Here is a 22,691-nt window from a genome sequence, read left to right as displayed (position 1 = left end):
AGACTTTACCTTTCAGTGGGATGATTTCAATCAAATAGCGAAACCAACGAGACTGAATTCTTATTTTCTGAGTCACTATCACCTAGGACAGCTAGACACGGGCAGAACGAGCATCCCTTTCAAAGGCGGGCGCCGGTTTGCACGGGAGCGAGAGGCAGCAGCGAGGAGGGAGGATGCTCCAGGGCAGCGCCAGAACCACGCCAGCGCTGCAGGAGCCCAACGGCCTCCGCGGCGGCCAGGGAGCCCAGCCGGCGCGAGGTGCGACGCACGAGGCCGCGGCGCGGCTCCCGCCCCGCGGCAGGGCCATGTCGCGGGCTGGGGCAGGCAGGGAGGGACCCGCGCTGCCTTTCGGCACGCGCGATTCACAGACGGCTTTATTGAGGGCGCCGGCGCTGAATACAGAACACACTCTATTTGGCTTTCACTCAATTAAGCTTTAAGCTGTCAGCAAACAAGACTTTTAAGTTAATTTTGAATCACCACAAATCAAGTTGAAGGTTGTGAAAGGGCACGCTCACATGCCGGCATGAAAAAAGGCAGTTTAATTGCCTCTGAATAGCTATTATATGCTGCAATTGGCCTATTGAATCTTAGATGATCTATTTATTTATCAAAGTGCAAAGACTGGTAAAAGAATGAAATGTATGAACTTTAATCATCTTCTCTCTTGCATAAGTAGGTAAAATTAAAGTTTTTGCATACAAAAAGTACTATTGAAATTGTAATCTTTTAACAAGTATCGATATGTTTGCATTATATTTTATTTTTGAATAGTTACAGCTGTCCACCACTACAGCAGAAATGTGAAAACAAGTAATTTCCAATTCAATGAGATAATGCTTTTTTTTTTTTTTTGTTAAACTTCCATCAGGTTTTTCACATACTATGTAGATAACTGATGTTTTGAACCTGCTAGCTTGAAAACCTGACTATCCAGAAGGAGGTATAGAAAACTGCTATAAAATGCTATAAAACCAGCTGCTATTAAAACGTGGCACAAAAAACTGCTGTACTTTTCATACCAGACCTCTGTCTTCATGAAAAATACTTTTGTTTAGAATAAAATGACATCGGATAGCACCCACAGGAATGGGTCTTCAGAACGTAAAAGTTGTTTTCATCAATCTACCTAGAAAAACTGCAACACAAACTAAGGAAATACCATTTTATCAATACAACTACTTAATTTTAAGAATAACATCCTCTAACTTTGCTGTGACTAATCCTATGCTTAAAATACACAGTTAACCATGGAAAGGGTCCAGCTGGATTCTTAAGACAATGCATACATATATATATATACACACACACACACACAAACACATCAAACAGTGAAGTCTAGAATTATTACAAGCGAATGGACACAATTTCTCTTTTTGTAGCTACCTACAAGAAGATGCTTTCAAAGGTGACTAGTCCAGCCAGCTGCAATTCTTCACTTGTTAAATAATGCAAGATTTTAACTAGGTATTCGCCGCCCCTTCAAACGGCGCTCGCGGAGCAAGACAGCCTGGGGGAATTCACATCACCGTTTCAGGTGCCTGAAGGACAACCCTGGACCCTGAGGCACTGGAAAGAGGCAGGGAAGGAAATTCAGAACAGCAGTCGGGAGCCTGAAGGTGCAGAGTGGTACCCACTGTTTATTGTTCTAAATGTCAGCCTGGTACCTCTGACAGCTTTGGTTTTTCTTCGCTCCTGTCTCCCTCAGGGAAGAGTCACAATCTGATATTGTGATAACGACTCCCTTGTCCACTTAATATTGACGTCGGCCAAAACCCTCCATGTTTCATGTTCTTCTTATCATCAGGTCCTGCAAAACTTGTGTCAAGAAGGGTGGTTTGCACGTGAAAACTGAAGAATTATGCATAGCTAATAAAAGCCTTCAAAAAATTATTGAGAAGTAGTGAAAAAGATCTGCCAATGATGGAAAAAAGTAAGCAAAACTAAGTGTGTGAAGTTTACTCATCCAGCGCTGGAAGAGACCACGTGTAAGGAAATGATGTGGTTATGGCTACATCATCGTAGGTGGGTGAGGCACAGGCTGCCCCGGGAGGTGGTCACAGCGCCACGCCTGACAGTATTCAAGAAGCATTTGGACAATGCCCTCAGACACATGGTGTGATTTTTGGGGTTGTCCTACGCAGGGACAGGAGCTGGACTCGATGATCCTAGGGGGTCCCTTCCAACTCAGGGCATTCTATGGTTCTATGATCTCTTATTTCACATCTGCATTTAACCAAGCTGTCACATATCATGAGGAAAGTCCAGCTGGAGCCCAGGAGAAAGAAGCCACCGCTACAGCAACGGCTCGGGCTCGGGGGGGCTGGAAAAGGGCAGAGGAGAGGCTGGCTGCAGGCTGCGGCGCAGCGAGCACGGGAGGCAAAGCCCAGGGCGGTCCTGCAGGCACGGTCTCACGGCGGTATGGCTACCTCCTGCTAGCTTCGAGCAGCACAGCTCATTACACGGCACGAAAAGAGATGGGCCAGGAGGCTTTTCTGGAGAGAGAAGCAGAGCACTTTGATTCACGCAAGAAGGATGAATGTTTAGGGCAGATGAGATGCAACAGCTACTCGCTACGTCCAGGTGACCACACCGGAGTTTCTTTGGGCAGGAAGGTGAAGGACGGGGTTTTTACGGGGAACGTTTCTGATCTCGTTCTGGCATACCACGCAGACTGGTACAGACCACAGTCCCACTATCACAAACAATTATCTGGTCGACAATTTCTGCTCAGCAGGTTATTGTGCTACTGGACGGCCATGGCTGGCTCCGAGATTTCAACACACAGAAATATTTTCTTCTTAAATCCAACATAGACTGACTTAGCGCTGAGACAGCACCTGATATTTTTGAGAAGGAAAACAGGTCAGAGGAGGTGATAAGGCACTGAAGTCACAAGAACAGTACACAGAGCAAATGTGTTTTATACAGATGGAGTGGGGACCTCTGAAAGGATTACCCCAAGAAATGCAGTCTGCATATTGCTGGGCTTACAGAGAGCGTTCAGACGACGCCCGAAAGGCTTACGCACCCAGGGGTGAGGAGACCGCCGGCTCTGCGCAGGCCTTATCTCTTCCTTCACGACTCCAAGCAGGCCCTAAGGCACCAGCAGTTTAACTCTGAGCTATAAGAGATGTTTCTGCACCCACACAGTAAACTCTACCGATGTTTGGTTCTTTTAATAAGCTATATGTAATTATAAATGAAACTATGGCTTGACATTTTAAACATCATTTAATATCTATACCATTTTTCACCAGCGAGTCCAAAAACATAAATTAAAAAAGTGCACACGTTTCAGGTCTTTGCTTTACATCAGTACTTTGTTGCCTCAGGAATTAGTATAACCTCAGGGCAATAGCTTTTAGATATTTAAGTAATAAACACAGCAATTTCAGAATTGTTATTACTGCTGTTGACGCAGTAAATTCATGTTCTGCAGTGAACTTACTGGATTACAGATGGAAAACAGCTCACTTGTTGCACAGAACAGAGGACAGCGATCTCAAACTACCGATGTCCGGTAAACTTAAAACAAACAAAAAAAACCTTCCCAAATTTCAGAAGTTGCTTTCAAGACTAAAGGAAATCTTAAAGAAGTTCTACGTTATATTTAACAACATACTGGTCATCAAGTAAACGATTCATGTAATAATAACCAGCACAAGCTTCTGGGAAAGTACTTTCCACACAGAAATTCATCGACTCCAGTAGTTCTTCTTATGGTGACGTCCGTAAGAACCGTCTTCCACAGGCAAATGGTTAATTGACGCAAGTAAATACTGCTAAAAGCCACAAATACCATGCATGTTAACAGCCAAACAGCTTCTTAAAGCATTTAGTCCGTGATTAAAGCTAACTTATCCCAAGACACTTACACCTTGCCAGCGCTGTTCTATTTAGCACGCGCAATCAAGCTTAAACTTACTGAGGCGGAGAGATGGTTGCAACGGTTTGTCACCGCGCGCCCTTCTGAAAGGCCGGCCGTTAGAAGGAGCCGCACCGACGCTGTCGCGCGTCCCAACGCCAGCACGGGAGCGACGTTACCTGCTGCAGCTGCGTCTTAGCAAAGGCCTGGGGGCCGCTGCGCTCCTTGCCAGGGCCGCGGCACGTGCCGCAAGGGGCTTCCCTGCCCGCCGCCTCGCCAGGGCGCCACGCGGGGAGGAAAACCCCTCTGTCCAGCACCAAAACACAAAGACTTGCTGTGCCTCTGAAGGCATTCTTCAAATGCAAGAAAAACATGACAATATAGCCTTTTTTTTTTTTTTTTAAGCAAAACAACTGCCGTAAAGAAGCTGGCTGAGAACGGTACCAAAGCTGGTGGCCTTGACGCGTCCCAAACATCGCCCAGCAACGACAGAGAACAGAAACTGTTGATACGCTCACATGCCTCGACGATCACAGAAAACACCGTGTAGATGTAAGCGTAATCCTGCCACACACTTTAACATCATTACACTATTATTAGAACCGAAAAAAAGAAAAACCCAAAAGTATGAGACTTATGAAGCTTTTGGTTGCAATGCTAACCAAAAATGAAATATAACAGCATTAAAAACCAAAATATGAGGACTTTCAAGAATACTAGAAAAAATGCATTGTAACACATTGCTTTTATAACCTATGGCTCTCTAAAACTCCACTTCTACACCCGAAGAGATTATTCTAAATAATTTGCTTTTGACTGTAATAATTGATCAAAAGTCTTTGACTGAGTTAAAGAAAACATCACGCTGAAGCGTTTCTGCTTGCTGTCACTAAGAAGAACAGCCAGAAGAACACAATTAAGGTAGAAATGTTGCTCTGAGACAGAGAGAACTAACTTTTTCCAAGTTAATACGATTTTTCAGAGTAACCGTGGCACAAAGGGAGACTGCACAGCGCTGGAAGAAGACATCTGCCACCAAAACAACAACAAATTTCAGACAAGAGTCCCCGATCGCCTTCCACACAGTACTGACCTACAACACGCACAACGATGCCGACTTCCCACTTCCATGCGCAAAGAGGGACGGTGTGAGGACCGACGCTACTCAGACACACTATGCGAAGCTTAGTATTCAGCTGTATACCATCAAGTAAGTGCAGATATCAGAAAGTATACAAAGCTAAATGAAAAAAGTTACCTTTATCAAATACAAAAGCAAGCATTTGGAGATGAATGCATGTTGAAGACCGTTTCTCATGCTACACTAATGAGATCAGTATTTAACACAGTCTTTCTTCAAGACCACACTATCTACAAGTATAGCTTTCAGGTAGTATACTGATTTCATTGAAATATGTGATAGATAAGTATTTTTAAGTTTGAAAAGTTACTTGCTCCTGTGATATAAGTTGCGGCCTCTAAATTAGTACCTCACGGTGTAAATGCACAGGTATGGAGGGAACGCTAAACTTCATCAACACACCAAACGTCCCCCCTCCAAGCCAGCAGCTCTGCCAGGTTTTTACCCTCAGCGGACTGGGGAGGTCGGGGGAGGCCGGGCTGTGCCCTGCAGCCCCGGCCGGCCGCGGGGAGCAGCTCTAGTTCTTGGTCTTCAGCGACGCAACACCTGCAGCACGCGGGTACGTGCAGCCAAAGCTCTGCAGGCCCTTTGGAAGCGGCTCCTTCCAGCCGGCCGACGCGCAGCTGCTGAACACACGTGTCCCGCTGCCCGAGTTTTTCTGTTCTCAGCTCCGTGGCTCACAAGCTAAAGAAAAACTGATGTTGCTTCCCACGGAGGACAAAGATATTTAATAATGCTGCAGTCCCAGTTAGAGCTTAAAACCTATCTATATTGCCTTTTGTTAAGTAAATAATTTTGAAATTTTTATGCAAGTTTGCTAGCTTTTTCAGCCAAGGCACTTTTAATTTATTTATTTTTTTAAATCTACAACCCTTTTAGAAGTGTCCGTTATTTCTAAACCAATAAAACTTTACAACTAAGCACAAGCTGCCAGCCCGGTCTGTATCTGGCTCGGTGGCAGCCCCGGCTGAGGCCGGACCCCGCCGCCGGGCGCCGCAGGGCTCAGCACGGCCCTCGACTCTGCAACTGCTCTGCGCGTCTCCGTTAATTAGAAGCCACCCCACCAGCCCCCAAGCAAACCAGTTTTCTTGGATTAGTACTTCCTTAACGAACACACGGAGCCCTCTCCCAACGCTGACAGACGCCATTCAGACAGATGTCAAGCCCATAACCCCCTCACAGAGAGCAGGGCTCCTAATGGCGTTTACGGGGTGACATCTGCTTGACTGGCAGATGCCCATATCTTTTCAAATACATGCAGCTTTGTTGAAAAAAAAAAAGCACGTGTTTTTACATGAATTACGTTTCCTAAAAAAAAAAAAAAAAAAAAGCATAGAATTTTACCCATAATTTCACGCTTCCTTGTAGACAGCTAATTACAAACTGTAGGAACCTAGATTCTCAACTAACTTTGTATACAATTATCTATTAGACACATTTCTCAAGGTGCTTCAGAATTCCTGTTAGTACACTCGAAAACTCAATTAAAAATTAACTTTTACATGTTAAATAACCCACGTCTGTGAATTCACATTCCATTTTTAATTGTAACAGAAAAGACCAAGTGACAGACATGAGTCAGTGTGTATTTTCTCTGTTTTCATAATTAGCATCTGAAAGGGATGAAGTTTGCTTTAGATGATAAAACCCCACTTTTCTGGTGTTCTACACAATAGGCAGTGCATGATATGGTAAATGGTTTTCCAATGAGTGATTAAATACAAATTAAAAGCTGCTTTGATCTCTCTATGGCGGGCTTTGGAGATACAAAAATGTATGTGACAGGGTTTGTGGAAGGTGCTCAGGTTCAGTCTAACCTACTTAAAAGCAACCCAGCAGGAACTTTGTCCGGAGACTGGCTCTTTTGGCACCCTCATTGTGCTGAACAGCGGGCCACTGCCTCGTTTGCTGGCGATGGCAGATGGTTTCATTTGTTGCGTACCTCCACGCCACCCCAAATTTTCAGCGGAAGGCTGGCTGGGAACGGGAGGGACGCTATGGGCAACGGCACCTGTCGCTCCCGCTTCAAAGAAATCCAGCTCCAGCAGTAAGAAAGAGAATGAAGAGAAACCACCAAAGCAGTCCAGAAGCTCAATATATTGTTAAAAATGTAACAAAAGGAAAAAAAGCAGAGTATATGACTTAACAGGTGACTGTCCACAGCTTTCAGTTTGCGGTTTGTTGAAATATTTCTTCTGCTACAGTGTAAGCCTTTGAGTAAAAAATTGTCATACCACACAGAGAAAAATAATACAGCACCTAGAAACTAATTTAAAACTACCTGGAATAGTTAGATTGTACCCAAATCAGAAAGTCTGGACAGTGGGGGCAAAATAAGAAGTGCTCAAAATACGAGAAAATACTGGAAGTTAAAAACGCCTGGAAATGTATTCCACGTACGGCTGCGCTTCAACAGCGGGAATGGTGCCGCAAGATGCAAGGCGAATCACAAGAAGACAATCCCTGCCCTTACACCGCTGCATCTTTAACACGAACGCTGTTGCTGACTAAAGAGCTGCTTTTAAGTTTAGAGTATGGGTTGATCTAGCAATATTTCTCGCTTCTGACTTTGCCAGCTAAAGGATAGTTATTGCTTAGAAAAATACTACTCATTATGCACAAAAATGAATTTTGTGAATATTGACAGAAGAGATTTAAAGGATTAAATTGTCAAGTTGACGAACGTTTATCAGTAGCAGTCCTAGATTTTATTTGCCATATAAGCCTTTGTATGTGCACTACTATAACTGCTGGAACTCTCTCATATCAGAAATAAGTGTCTGTACAAAGCACAAGGGTCTGCTTGGCTAAGAGTCCTTTTGGTTACACAGCTAAACAAAGAGCGTTTTTAAAGCATCTGCTTACAGCCTTACCCTGCCACAAGACATTTCCAAACAGCTCTTTCTCTCTCTGTGCAAGGATCACCAAGGGACAAGGGGAGGGCCGACATTATTTCTTCCCGTTCTGTGCACGGACGTGCCACGGCGGCGTGCAGGAGAAAACGGACTGGACCAAACAGCAAGCCCTTATCGCTGTAGCTAAAGCGGTCCACGTCCCCTATCTCCCAGCCTTTTGGGATGACAGATCCTTAGGAATAAATTGCATTTCAATTCAATTCCCCGCTATCCTGACACAGCAATTGACTATGCTCTGTCCTAAAGCGATAAATGTTTATGTTGGCTCAAGTGGAATTGAATGAAAATTGTAACTGTTACTGCTTGTATTTATAGAAATACCCAAACAGAGTAATTGCTCCAAGAAGAGGGTATTTAACTTTGCCACCCGTCGGAGGGTTATCATTTCACAGGCCAGCCCGCGAAAGCGAGCTGTCAGCGCGGCGTTGCTGCTCCTCGGGGCAGCGTTACCTCCCAGGAGCAGGCGCGGGAGCGGGCACAGCCGTCTGGGCCTTCAATTTCCCACCCACCGACACTTCAGTTCCACACAGCTATTAAAAACAAAGCTTAGCCAAACCATAAACTGTGTACTATTTCATAGCAGACAGCAGCTTTTGTAATCAAACCAACGAAGGGGCAGGAAATCCGTTCTCTAAGGTCGGCCCGACACTCCAGGACACCTAGCCCTCCCCCCCCGAGAGCCGGGTGGCTTACACAGAACTCCTCCAAATCTCCCAGAACTACGCCAAACGCTCCAGCAGAACGCGGAGGGCTCGCGTCCGCTTCCACCTCTGTCACTGGATCAGCATGTTTTTGAAAACCTTGTATCTGCAAAACCGAGGCAGCCTCTACTTCTACAGTCTTTGAAGGCGAGGTGGCTGTCCATGCCATGCAGAGTTCAGGGAAGGGGGAAAAATATTAAAAAAAAATAGTGTTTAATTAGAACCAGGGATGGGTTTGTGCTTTGCAAGTGTCATTGTCCATATTAACGTGAATAAGGTCATGGTTACAAAATGCAACTGCCATGGCAAAACTCCACGTTGTGCAACGCTGAAGAGGTTGGCGGGACTATCTAAGCGAGTGGAACCGAGACTAGAATCAGCTCGTCATGGCAAGAGGCACCTTTCGTTGTGTGGCACCATCAGCACCAAGGTCTTAACCAAAACCTGGCACTCCTGTTACAGGCAGCGATACCAAACACCACCCATAGGACATTCGCCTAAGTCTGGACACGGCTACAGTTACCCTGGGAATTCATTAGAACTAAATTAATTCTAAACTTGCTAGAAGCTTCTGTTGATTAGGTGTAAGAGCAATCCCTACAATATTCAGAATATATATCTCATATTTTGCCCCAGTATGTTATTTACGTCCATTACTAAGGCAATGTTGCCAAAGTTTTTGCCTCCGAGCTCTGCAACCTCAAAGTTACTTCCTTGAAGTTTTTCCTTTCCAAAACAGCTTCACGCAGTCAACTCGGTGGATTTTTAAAGACAGTCTATTTATGCTGTCCTGTCATTTTCTTTGTAAGTAAATAAATCTGTCAACAGAGGCAGCGATGCACTACAATGCTGCCTTTTCCACAGCCTCGGTGACATTTGACCATTTATCCCTGTTACGTGCTCAGCCATGTCCTTGCTTTACTGCCCCTACAGATGCTGCTGTACTTGTGTTAAAACAAAGACAAATATCTGTATGTCCAAATATGTAACAGTATTTTGTTGGTGTTTTGTTGTGTATGTGGTTGTTTGGTTTTTTTTTTTCCCCTTAAAGTATCTTGCTCTTCCTTTATTTATTGGAAAAACCTATTTGGATTTCTAAAATAAAACTTAGATGCTATCTTGGATCCTAAAATTACATTGAAAATAGATTGCAAATTACAAAATAAAAAAAAAAAAAAATTGAAAAAGCCCATTTACCATCATGACGAATTGCAAAATGTTGACCACTGAAGCCAGTAGATTTTATGCCCTACTAGGAAAAAATGCTGTTGTCCACGTGTGAATTATTTAGAGCAAAACATTTGCTCCACTTTTTGTTATCCAGAAAAGCCTGTCAGGCATTAAAAATAGCAATAAATACTACTGCTACATCGGAAGACTATTCTTGCATGTATTTTCAGTGCATTTGAAGACAGACTCAATTTTCTAAGCAACTCCTGCGCGTGTGGTTTTAAATGCTTAAGAGGCACTGTAGTGTACTGCTGAAGTATTTTCCAGAAACAGGCTTCAGTGCTTTCCAGCCAGCTAAGCTAAAATGCTTTAATCTCTAAAAGGACTGATGTGAAAGTGATCCTTTTAAAAAATTATTTGGATGAATGAAAGCATTTGGTGAATCTCAATTTGAACTGAAAAAAATCCTGTTGACCGCTGCACACCAGCATTACTTTGTGCAGTCAATCAATAAATATTAGCCTTAGTAGGAGCACTATAGAAAGAAGTGGCATCATTTTTTTTAAGATAAGGTTAAGTTGTCTCAAAACTTTTTGGTTTTGTGTTCTACCAACACAAACTAATTGTTTTCAATTGTAAACCAAAATTTTGTCTTTACTCAGGATACTTTTTTAAAGCTCAACTGCTTTTAGTAACAGAAACACTTGCTCTGTAAATAAAATTGTTACTCCCATCAGACTCTAGCAACATAGCCGATAGCTTTCTGAAAACCTCAGAACTTAACAGTCTAGCACACAGCAAAAACACACACATAATTTGGAACTTCCCCTATTAAAGCATCCCATCTTCAATCTCTTTCCCGTGAAAAGACCACACGACATCGAAGGGGCAGAAAGCCATCCCAGATGTAACACACGCTTGTTTATAATACTGCTATTGCTAAAGCTTCCAGAAAAAGAACCAGAAGGTCGCTAACAGATGTGGAGCCACGGAGACGGTATACGTTCCTGAAGGAAACGCTGATCTGATGTATATGCTGGGGAAAGCTGTTTCAGGGTATGCCGAACCCATTCATTAATTTATTTTTGTTTTTTTCCGAGGGTCCATCCATTTGTCGCTGTTTCTTGACAAGTCCTGCATCATCCCCTAGCTGCCAAAGGCATTCCCAGCAGCCTCCCTCCCTCTTGGCTAGTTCCAGTTAGCCTTCTGCCCCCAACCTGTGTTAATGCTCCTGACTCCAGACAGGCTGTTCTTCCGCCAGCAGTAATCCTGTCTCAGGCACCTTCAACCAGAGACGTGACCCCAAACTAGATCTGGCATACTAACTGTCTTCAGGTCAACAGAAATAACTAGTTTTCGTTTAGCCTTTCCCAAAAATCTATATAAAGCTCCGTTATAAAAAAAGATAGCTTTCACGCTCTGTAATCTGCAGTGTGCTATGCTAAAATGCATACTGTCGTCATTCAGTTTCCAAGGATATCGATATTGAGCATATAGATATTTTCCTCATAAATAAGCATGAAAAAAGAATCAAAAGATAACTACTTATAATTAAATGCATGTTTTTGCATGGTCTGTCATTTCAGAATATGCCTCAGTGGACTACAACTCTTGACTTTACCTGCCAGTCTAGAATAAAGTAGAGCACCAGTAAACAGCTCTACGAGTACCGTAGAACTGAAATGCACTGGAGTCCTATGTGTGACAAACTAGAGACACCTCCTTGTTGAAAAAAAAAACTCGATCAAGCAGACTAACGGTAGCACCCTTACATCAGATCTTCCATCAAGGTAAATAATTTAAGGGATAACTACAGAAGATCATATAAAGCCTTTATTCTTCAAGAGCTACAAGATAAACATGTAGGTTGCAGGCAGACTTAAAAGCTCAAACCGCATATATTAAAATACAGACAATGATTCAGAAGTAACACAATAATATTATAGTAGTTAGAGTTAAGCAGGTATTTAGTTTTTGTCTACAGCTCTCTTCTACGTTTGAATAACTTCATTTCTAACAGCACATACTTCCTAAGCAGCGTCAGTATTTCGTTTTCTCATGAAAAATGTGCTATTTGGCAGAAAGCGTTCCATCTCCTCTGCACAGTACCTAGTACGTCAAAAAATAACATATTCTTTATATTAATGCTCACCTGCCGCGATGTCGTCATCAACCAGGTCATGCTCTTCTTCCTGAACCTTTGCTTCTGTTCCCAATGAATCTGGGCTTGCGCTACCAGTCTGAATGGCTTCCGTGGTTACTCCAGCTGAAAGAAACAACGAAACGCCCACAAAAGTCAGTGATTTTGGTAGATAACATCCTTAGATCAGGAAAAAAAAAATTATCTTTTGATATTCTGAACCATGCAATGTAACTCTATGAAACATAGATAAAGCAAAGAGCGACTATTTGCTGGTTTCCCTTCTCACTGAACACGGCCTTTTCACAAACCTATCCTTTAAAATTCTTTTCCACACTGTAAATATCTCTTTTGTATTTTCTTCTTTTTCTGCCGTCTTCTAGCATCATTAAAAACATCAGATACACATAGTACACACTAACAGCTTATTTAGCCACAAAACGCAGAGTTCCAGCAAGACTTCTCTTACGTGCCCTCGCAATACTTCATCTCTCGCGCCAAGAGAAGTGCGGTTTTTCCAGGCTACCTTCAGAGTGTGTTGATGTACCTGACTGCTTCCACGTCAGCGGGGCTGGGATGCATCCGTTAGTTGCTATTAGACATTACAGAATGAACACCACATCGTGCCACATAACGCCACGTGATTAAAGCTGTCATTCACCGGTTTATACTCTGCTCATTTATAATCTTTAATTATTCCCTACATGAGCCTTACCACAATTCAATCAAGGCATTATCAAAAGAAGTGTTTTGCTAAGCCTCACAAATAGTCTTCCCAAAGAGCTTTCGGAAAGCTAAAAAGCAGACTGAAGGGGTGCCCTGATAAGACTTCTTTCCTCCCAATGCATCCTCTATGTCAGCTTATACTATCAAAAATCTTATTATATGAAGAGATCGCTGCTTTACGGATTGTGGCATTAGGTTTGCAATCCACAGGGGCATTAAGTCCCCGTTAAAAAAAGCACCACGGCCCTTTGTCAGCACCAACCAAGTTTCAACAAGAAATGAGGTCTCCGTAAATGACCCCGCCTCGCGGAGGGCAGACAGCTCTCGCTGACCAACGCAAGCGCCAGCGACGGCTGGGCACTGGGCGGCGGAGAGCTGCCCGCTGTACCTGCTGCTGCTCCTCTTCTGCCTTTGGATCGTCTTTATAAAATCACTAACGTGCGCTACTTCAGTTCTCGGTAGTTCTCATGGAAAAACTCCCTAGTCTTCTCCAAACACATGACTGTTGATTAATAAGTGAAAAGATGACTGCATCATAATAAATGACAAGGGGGGAATCTGTCGGCTGCGTACAACAAGGTTTGTGAATCCACACCTGAAAGCCATTTAACTCTGCGTCATCTTTAAACCAGTTGAGAAACATCAACATTCTCATGAGTATTCCAGATTTTACTTTTTTTAGTAGTGCTTTTAAATACTAACTATTCACAGCAAAGTAATTACTTACACCTTGTGATAACAGAGCGATTGTCCGACAGCAATTTCTAACCTTATTCTGACATAACCTCTTTATAAAGAAACTAGTACCTTTTAATGACTTTCTGACCATCCTTCTCGTTGTGTCAACACGTATAAAAACCAGCGATAACAAATACACAAGCAGACTGGAACGCACCGCCGAATCAATAGCATAGCACTTCATTAAGCATGCTGGCATGACTGCACAGAGATCGCACGCAATTACAGACTGCACATGCACCTTTTTCGGGACGCTTTTGAAAATCAGGAGCTCGCTGTTGGGGTGCAGCTGCTGCAGCCCCGGGGCATCACCCCATGGGCTCTCCACCAGCCTCCACGCAGACGGCAGGATTCCAGCACCGCTTCGTCAAAATCCTTTTTCGTCTTCACCTTCAAGCACCAACTATTTTCTAACACCGCTCTTTATTTGTGCGTACCCAGTGGAGTCGGCCAGTGCGTTGAGGGGGAGAGAGCAGGTTATTTTTTAAGCGCTGTGTTATATTTTGCGTTGCAGTCAGTGCGAGAAGCTGCTCATCTCTGCAGGCGTAGCAAGCATCCAGCTGTTGCCTAAATATCACTTCCGCAGCCTAAAATTCTTTGCTTTCTTTCCACGCGCAGAGATGGGTGAAGAGTTTGCATGCCTTCTGAAACCTGCAGTATGAAGGCTCTGACCGACGAGCTTTCATCTCAGAGGGAGGGTGGCTGAACACCCAAGCCGGTAGAAGCCAAGGGTCAAGCAGTCCCTAAACAGCAAGTTTAGGCTGCGCCAGAATTTAGTTATTACTTCACCTCTTTCCCTGTTTTCTAGCCCTGAGTTGCTGAAAAGAGGCTGATTTTTCCGTATTAGATGTGCTACACCTTTCTAAAGAGCTTAGTGAGATCAGTTATAGCGCAATGGACGGAAATAAGTGCCTTTGCATGAGGGATTCTAAGTACAGCGTATAAAAAGTTAGAAAAGTTTATTACAATTTTATACAATTAAAATAAAAATATAAGTAAAAAAAAAAATCTATTTAATCAGAATGATTAAACATTCCCCCCAAAACACTGAATGGATAAAGCCAAAAGGGGAAAAAAATAGCCATCGTGCAAATATGTCAGGCAATAAATTATCGTTTCCTTACAATGAAAATCCAGTAAGAAGGAACGTGTATTCCTGGACACAAGTGTTTCCTACATAAGTCTCAGAAAATGTCTTAGAAACACATCTTAGAAGTGAAAAGATCATAAAACCCTGAATGTATTAGAAATAAGCCAGTTAACATATTAGAAAATATTGGAAAATTAAGATATACTTGTAGTAGAAACTTACACCATTATTACAATTTACTATTTACTGCAGCATCCTAAACTCATTATTCATTTAATACATTAAAATGTTGCAGCACAAAATTATTTGCCTTACTTCTTTGTGCTCTTTTAAGTCAAACCTTGCACGAGTAAGATGATCAACCACATATACAAACAGGAAAGTCTTTGGGGTCTAATCAAACTATCCGTACTCAGTGAAGACTCCCATTTAAATCGATGGAAGTTTAATTAAGTTTTACTCAATTAATCTGGCTTCAAATAAAACTTTCTAACAGAAATATAAGCCTACCAGAGAGACATTCATAAAAACTGACAACGGTGTATTCGTTATTATAGACTTTTCATATTTATTTTGCTTTCCAGTGATAACATGGATTATTATACTTGAAGCAGTTTAAAGAGCGACACAATTTAAGGACATCTATTTACATTTCTTCCACTTTGTGCTGCCACGTATAAGATTTTCACTTAAAAAGAAACAGTCGTTTGATACAAACATTTACCTGAATGAACTGGGTTTTAGCAATATGGGAAGCAAGAGAAGTGTCTGTGCTTGATTTCTGGGCAGAATGTATTGAAAACAGATTTCTGCAGAGACTGACCAGCGCTGCCCGCGCCCCGGCAGCCCGTGACAGGCAGCCTGCCTGCCTCGCATTAATTCACTTCACACCGCTCCGATCGATCCCGGGCAGCTCCCAGCCGCCCCGCGCGCTGCCTGTCTGCCGGCTCCATCCGCATCCCACGCGCACACAAAGGCCGGGGCAAGATAACCTTTTGCTTTCCGTTAAAGCCATAGTAGCCATTTTTCTATCTGCAGTAACATCACATATTTAAAAACATATCTGTCCCTCCAGGGCCCGGCGGACAGACCCACCACCAAGGGCTTGCAGGTGTCCCACGCCACAGAGCCCCCGAACGATGCCTTCAGCGTTTTAAGCAAACGTTACGCTGGCCAAGGGAAAATAAATAAATAAGAGAAACAAAATAGAAACCTAATATTCAGCAAAGGAACCCCTTTAAAAAAAATAATTTCATTTGCAGAATCCATTTGACACTGAAGACAGCCTTTGCTCTTAAAAATAAGCAGGTAGAAAAAGGCAGCGGCGTTTTTCCCCTTTTGAACTTCACCTGAAAACACGGCCTCGTGGCAAGCGCCCCACGGACCACCTAGCATTTCAGAAACAATCCTACGCTGTGAAAATGAGGAGCCGACAAGGCCATTGCAAATATTTACAGTCGCATGACATAATCTCAGTAGATACAAGATGAAGCTTTGAAAGCTTAACTGTTTTCCTCCCTGTGGGAGCCTGAAAAATACCAACACCTGCAACATCTCTCATAGGTTTAATTCGCAGCATCACTTACACATCCATTCCCATCTGACGTGGGGTCAACAAGCCGACATGCCAATTTTGGATTTGAAGGCCCAAATCAAACAAAGATTTATTGTTCCCCCTAACGAGGCGTTGTGAAACGAAGCCCAACGCCTCCCAACGCCTGACCCGCGAAGCGTGCGGCGCGGAAGCCGCGCAGGCGGCCGTAGGCGAGCGGCTCGGCGCAGCGACAGCGGAACCGGGCCCACCGAGGGGCTCGGCGCGCGCCGGCAGGCCCTCAGAAGAGAACATAAGATCTGCTTGGCTTTCTCCCTGCTCCTCCACCCCGCCATCTCCAGGGGACAATAATCTCTCTTGCATCAGTTAAAAGATTATTAAAAGATAACCCTGTGCAAGTCTGTCTGTCTTTCAAGTCTCCTGAACACATTTTATCAAAACGCTGGGAGACATGCCAGGCGCTTGATCTGTCTGAGTAAGGTCATGTCCCAAAATTGCTACTGGATCCGAGCACTGAATATACAAACGGGGAAAGATTTCATCGCTGTTTGCTAGCACCACACGCGTGATTCATTCAAGAGCCAATTAAATGCATAGGACAAAGTATCTTCTATCAGCAGCAAGCTTCTATTAGCGATTACCGCTTGTTTTAATTAAAACAAACCTGTTAATGCACAAGAGAAGCACTGTTTCTACATCATGCATATAAGAACTATTGCAGAGTAGTAACGTATGCTGGACACAAAAATATGCTGATGATAATTTATGCCCCTATATCAAGAGGCAAAATTGGGAGAAGTGGAGGACGAAGGAATCAAAGCAGTATCTCTTTCTCTCTCGTATTGCTTCTCCTTACCTTTCTAGCATAAAACTATATTTTCAGAAGTTCAGTGCATCCATTTTGGCCATCCTAAATAATTCTTATCCCCTTCAATTCCTCCCCAGACCTTTAAAAATCATGTCATCTTTTAATCACGTCTTACAACGTAGCTAATATATAGACTTTACTCTTTACCCACAGCGGCAATATTTGTAGCTCCTTATTCTGCTTCTCCTTTCCGATATGGTAATTATCCTCCTCCTTCAGAGCGTCAGCATCTCTGTGTACGTTCATACAGCCAGTAACACTAGTAAACGCCTTCTCAGCCCTGTCATTCCGGAGAACCACAAACTCTGGACCCTTAATTCACATAGTTCTCAAGACCATTAATATAAAAAAATTAATTCCAATTTGCTAGTCATGGCCTGTTTGAAAGGTTTTCAATACCAGTGCTTTCACAATGCTGAACCTTTACATTCAAGTCATTCATTCAGCCATGCTCAGCTGATTTTCTTCCTGTGTTTTAAAGCTTTCTTGTTCCGACAGGTAGAGCACATCCTAATTTAGTGTTAAAACAACTGCTATGCTTTGATTTGCTAATGACTAACATAAAGGCCCAAATACTGCTGCATGCATACTTGAATTGAACGCATACAAAATACTCAAAGCTTTTTCTTAACCCAGCCAGTCCCTGGCTGTTGCTACAAGGATGCATGCCATGCTTCTAACCCCAGCACAAACATAAGCACCAGAGGCAGAAGAAAACAGTATGCTTCCAGCTGATGCGCATGTAAAACAGAACTGCATACTCTTCTCTAAAACCTTCAAATGTCATTGTTTAAGTAAGGAGGAGCACCAGAAATCATAAATTATTGAATCTAATACAAATTACTCGTTGTTTTCAAGTATGTTAAAAAGAAGTTCCTTTTCTGGAAGCAGTCAACTTGGCTACAGCAGGCACTACAGAGTGGTTTATACACACTTCACCAACACAGTTATCTCCGTAACCTTGCACCCAACCAGGTCACTCAGTATCACTCCAGAGAAAAGAAATTAGTAATCATCAACAGTTGCTATAGCAGCTACTCCTGAGAGTAAAGGGCAACTACAGCTGTATTCCTCAAACTGCGCATAACTGACCTCCGAAGAAGATCAATTAAAAAAAAATACATCCTAATATACAAAACAGCCCAAATATCTACCAATATGAATCGAGGCTCTTTGGCATGTATATACAATATGCTTTCACTCATTATCCACTGCTTGGCTGCACATCTAACTGTGCAACAACATCCCCATCCTAAGGCAAAGGCTACGTGGCTAAAGGCTGTAATTAACAGCAGCTTAGTCTTACCAACAAATTCTCAACATCACTTTAAAGTACTGTGTTCCATGTAATTTATGCATTCAATTTAGATTTAATAAGATTATTACACATCTCTCAAAAATCAATTGGTATTTAATAGAGATCTTTCTCTGAATAGAAACTACGTGCTTCAGTGGAAAAAGAATCTCATTTTAAGATGAACACCTACAACTTCAAAGCAAACATTCTCATTTACGACAATATAAATTTTTACTGGTTTGTTATGTAAGGCAGATGAGTTTGGATGTTATTCTACAAAGGCAAGTTTCTAGATGGACAAGTGAATAGCGTATCTCATGATGCTGACAGATCTTCCAAGAATATACTCTTAGAGTCTGTACAACCTCTGCTTTAATAACAATGAATAAAATGAAAATAGCTATTTTGGAGAAAAATACAACCGATTAAATAGTGGTCAGTAGCTATTTAACTTATTTGGAGAATAAACTTTACCCAATATCTCCTTGCAGCACTTGGTAACCAATGGCTTTCAACACCCGCCTGGGCAGGCGTCGCATCGAGTGTTTAACAGACGCTGATGGACACACACTGCACGACCCTGCATTAGCCTCTTCCAGAATCCTTTTACGCTCTTGGGATGCCAAAGGATCCCTCTATAACAATTTCTATAATCTAATTACACATTCTTTGAAAAGGAAAGTCAGCGTTTTACCACCAGGACCTTGTAATCTTATCAGCCTTTTTCATAGCAGGTTTCTTCCCTGAAACCTCTAAACTACAGCCTAGCCCCTCAACAGCAGCGGCAGCCTTCGCGAAAGGCGCTCCAATCCCAGCGAGACGTACTGAAGCGTTCGATTTGCCTAACCGACATTAGTGCCCTTAAGCGATTTCATGATTGTGAAATTACTTTGAAAATTTCAAGAAACTTTTCTATATAAGCCTAGATTTTTCCCCTAGAACTTTCCCCTCCATCGGTAGTGCTGTTCATAATTTTGTGTACAAAATGCCTTTTTTTCTTTTATCTAGCAACCAAGTTATTTTAGGTTTAACACAGCATTACTTACGTGATATAACGCTGTCAATGTACTGTGGTAAATAAGGAGCCCATGCATCGATGGTTTCCTTCCGACCTGCCTGCTCGATTCTTCTGAGTTCTGCTAGCAACAAGGCCTGGGCAGCTTCTCTTACCTGTAAAGCCAACAGCAACATCATACCAACTCCAATATCAAATATTTATCAGTATGCTTTCAGTACAATTTAGCAAGAACAGAAAAGAAAAACTTCTACAGAAAACTAACCTAAGCTTTTAGAAGACCTTCTACACAGAACTACACAGAAAAAGGTTTCCCAAATTTAAAAACAAACAAACAACAAACTGGGTTCTTACGTCAACAAATACAAAATACTATCTTGTACTATTTGTCCCCCTTTCATATCACTTGTTCCATGCGAAAAGTTCATAAAGACACATTCATAAATACACATATTATTTTTGGTCTAAAAGATTTAATGCATAAGGAAGTTAAGTGATTTGATCAAGGTGAAATAAAAAATTGTGGACAAACAGAATATAAATATGCTACCCTGACACCTAAGGTATCCAGTAACTGGACTTCTGTTGCTTACAAGATTTAATGAGCTTCAAAGTAATTACCCTCTCAGGAAACCATCTCACGGTATATCCTCTCTAGCAAAAGAACAGGCAATCAGGTAGCAAAAACCATATTCCCAGCTAGGTGCCAGGACCGCTGAGGACCTGCGCCCTACAGCCCAGCTCCGTTACTCCTTCCCCACTTGGAAAGCTGCACAGTCAACACATTTTTTGCCACAACAGCACAGGTGTAGTGTTAAGGCCCACTAGTCATTTATCAAACAGTTGGGTGACAAACCATTTACTGGCTACTGTATACACGCTCCAAAAAATAAAGCAACTCAGCAGTCTCTTGAAAAATATAGGGTAGGTTTTTTTAATCTTAAGTTCCTTAATGGAATCATGGAAATTTTAAATCCAAGAATTTCTTTAAAAAAATATGTACAGCATCCAGAAGGTAAAAAAAAAAGTGTGTATATACATATATATATATATATATATATTTAGACATGGTAACTTTTTCAACATTTTGACAGGTTACCTGGAAAATTAACTTACTAAATATGAAATAAAAACTCCAGGAACTTGTGTCAGAAAAGAATTATATTCTTTTTATACTAAGGGAAAATGTGATCAGTAAAAGACAACATAAACCCCCCCAAACCCTAGCAGTCCAACATTACTACTGAAATCACCTCCAAGCATCGATCCTGCCACCTGCGAGCCAGCATCTCCAGAAGAGGAGGTCTGAATTTGTCCAGTCCCAGCAGGTCGGGGAGCATTACACAGTGCATAGCAGCAAGCTGGCTCCACCCTGTTAAAACACATCACAACAGGAACATAAACATAATAAACAGTGAAGCAATTTTAAGTTCAAAATGCCATCAAGTAAATTTACGTTAGCCACTGGCCTGGTACGCAGTAGGTCTTCAGGAGAAGTTGGGAGAAAGAGGGAGAAGAAAAAAAAAAATAGAATAGAACCCATTTTGCAGCAGAACAACCGAATTGTTTCTTCTGCCGTGGGAACCCGGGGCTCGCCCCGTCTTTACCGCTGCCAGCTGACCTCAGGGCAGGCTGTACGGTGCATGTGCTGTCCGGATCAGACAGGAGCGAGCTCTTCCAGGCACAAGTCATGCCTCGTGAACTAGCTGGTCAGATCCCAAACACATGCAAGGGCCAAATGAGACATCAGCAGCAGATTGCCTCAAATCGGTCCCGATTAAACACAAACATCCCTCTTCCTCCCCAGCCCCTCTCAAAAAGACCTCAGTATCTAGTTGCGTGCTTGGATTTTAAACTTGCAGCCTTAAGAATATGCTCCACATACATACTAAGTATAAAAAAAGTCCCTAAAAGTATTATGGCCAATTTTTTTCAGAAGCATAAGCTATGGTTCTGAGTTCAAGATTTAGATGCCCTGTTCAAACCATAATTAGCATTACTTATCATGATATTTAACGTCCTACATGCAAGTGTGATATAATTCGACTACAGAAAACATAGCGTATGAATTACCGCTAGAAAAATTACATAGAATTTTCTGTCCTGTTTTAAAAGGTATGCAAATATGTACAAGCGCACATTTGTCTGCTTTCCTTATCTTTCCACCTAAATCTTACTTCAACACGTTTACTTCAGGGGCATTCATACTACAAGCCTGCAATATTGTGTAGTTAAAACCAGTAAAGATAAGCACATCAAGCTCAAACAACATAGCTTGTAAAAACGCTTGTAAAGTACTCTAGGCAAAAGAATTCTTTTAGTATTGTGCTCTACATTGACTTGAGAAATACTTCAGGTGAGCATATAGATCTATATTTTTAAATTGTCAGCAATACTGAGCATAAAAATTTAAGTATTTTAACTAATAAAGCTCTTCATGGTGCTACAAGAAAAGAAATCATTATGTCAATTTTCCTTAAAGAAAAATGGATTAAAAAGAGGAATTTCCAATTTAAGAGAATGCTGTTTCTACTGCTTGAGATGCATGAAAGCAGGAGTTTATAGCTTAGTAATAAGGGCATAAAATTCTGATTTAAAGCGACTTGCCTACAGGGATACAAGGGAGCTTTGGTTGGTTGGTTGGGTGTCGTGCCAATCTTTTTGGCAGAAAGACATTCTTCATAATGTGGGTAAATACTTATTGGAAAGAAATCATCCCCGACACAAAACCCAAGTGGTTTAAATAAACACTAAGTTTTCACAAGCACCAAAAATAAATTTAAATGACACGAAACTGATTTTGTTCCATTTTCAAAGGAGCGTTATATTTTTAGTCGTTCCATTTACACCGTGGACTACGGAGCGCTGGTGCTCATTCATCCCAGGAGCGGGTGCTCGCCCCAGCGGGTCCTCCCCGGGCTCCAGGCCGGCCGCGCCCTCCGGCGCAGCGCAGGGCCGGGACACGGCGCCCGCGTGGAACCCGCCACGCGTGCTGCGGCTTCTCTCCCGCGTACAACACCCATGGGGAAAGGCACACGTGCTTGCCCTGCCTAACAGGGGCTGAGGTTTTTGTCAAAACACAACTGCAAACCCGAACAAGAGCCGAAATATCATCTTTGATACGCTGGTTGAGAACTGCATTTACAGGCAGTCCAAGACACAGACTGAATCTGCTCAGCCTCTGCCAGCATTAATGGCAAAGCACACAAACCTAAACTCATTGCCCCTCTTTTTTGCAAAGAAAAATTCCTACATAGATCAAATTAAAGTCATGTCATAACAATGATAAGGGACATTAGTTGAAAGTAAAAGACAAATAGATAGAAAAGTGAGGAAAGAATACCTTCATTGACTAAGAAACAGGTATGTAAAGTAGGAGCAGTGTCAGAGCCAGAGTGACCAGCTTCAGTGCTAGAAGAAACAGCAGGAGCAACTTGCAGAGGAAAGAAGAAGAAAGAAAAGAGAAAAAA

At 42.4% G+C, this 22,691-nt stretch overlaps 1 protein-coding gene across 7 annotated transcripts in view; it reads right to left on the bottom strand.

Annotated features, from left to right (window-relative positions):
* Positions 1-22,691, bottom strand: part of LOC309601823 (WD repeat-containing protein 7) — a 147,603-nt gene that overhangs the window by 80,250 nt on the left and 44,662 nt on the right. For all 7 annotated transcript variants that reach the window (XR_014230586.1, XM_082334990.1, XM_082334988.1 and 4 more), the window contains 3 exons: positions 20,475-20,593; positions 19,253-19,376; positions 11,948-12,061 (listed from right to left, as the gene is read on the bottom strand). Coding sequence is in view for 6 of the 7 variants with exons in the window: in XM_082334990.1 (XP_082191116.1) it covers positions 11,948-12,061; positions 19,253-19,376; positions 20,475-20,593 (357 nt within the window). In the remaining variant the exon portion in view is untranslated. The remainder of the gene's footprint in view (positions 1-11,947; positions 12,062-19,252; positions 19,377-20,474; positions 20,594-22,691) is intronic.

Source organism: Platalea leucorodia (genome assembly GCF_965183815.1).
Source record: "Platalea leucorodia genome assembly, chromosome: W".
In the NCBI taxonomy this organism is placed as follows: domain Eukaryota; kingdom Metazoa; phylum Chordata; class Aves; order Pelecaniformes; family Threskiornithidae; genus Platalea; species Platalea leucorodia.
Note: the sequence above shows the minus strand (reverse complement) of the source record. Positions and strands in the feature narration are given on the sequence as shown.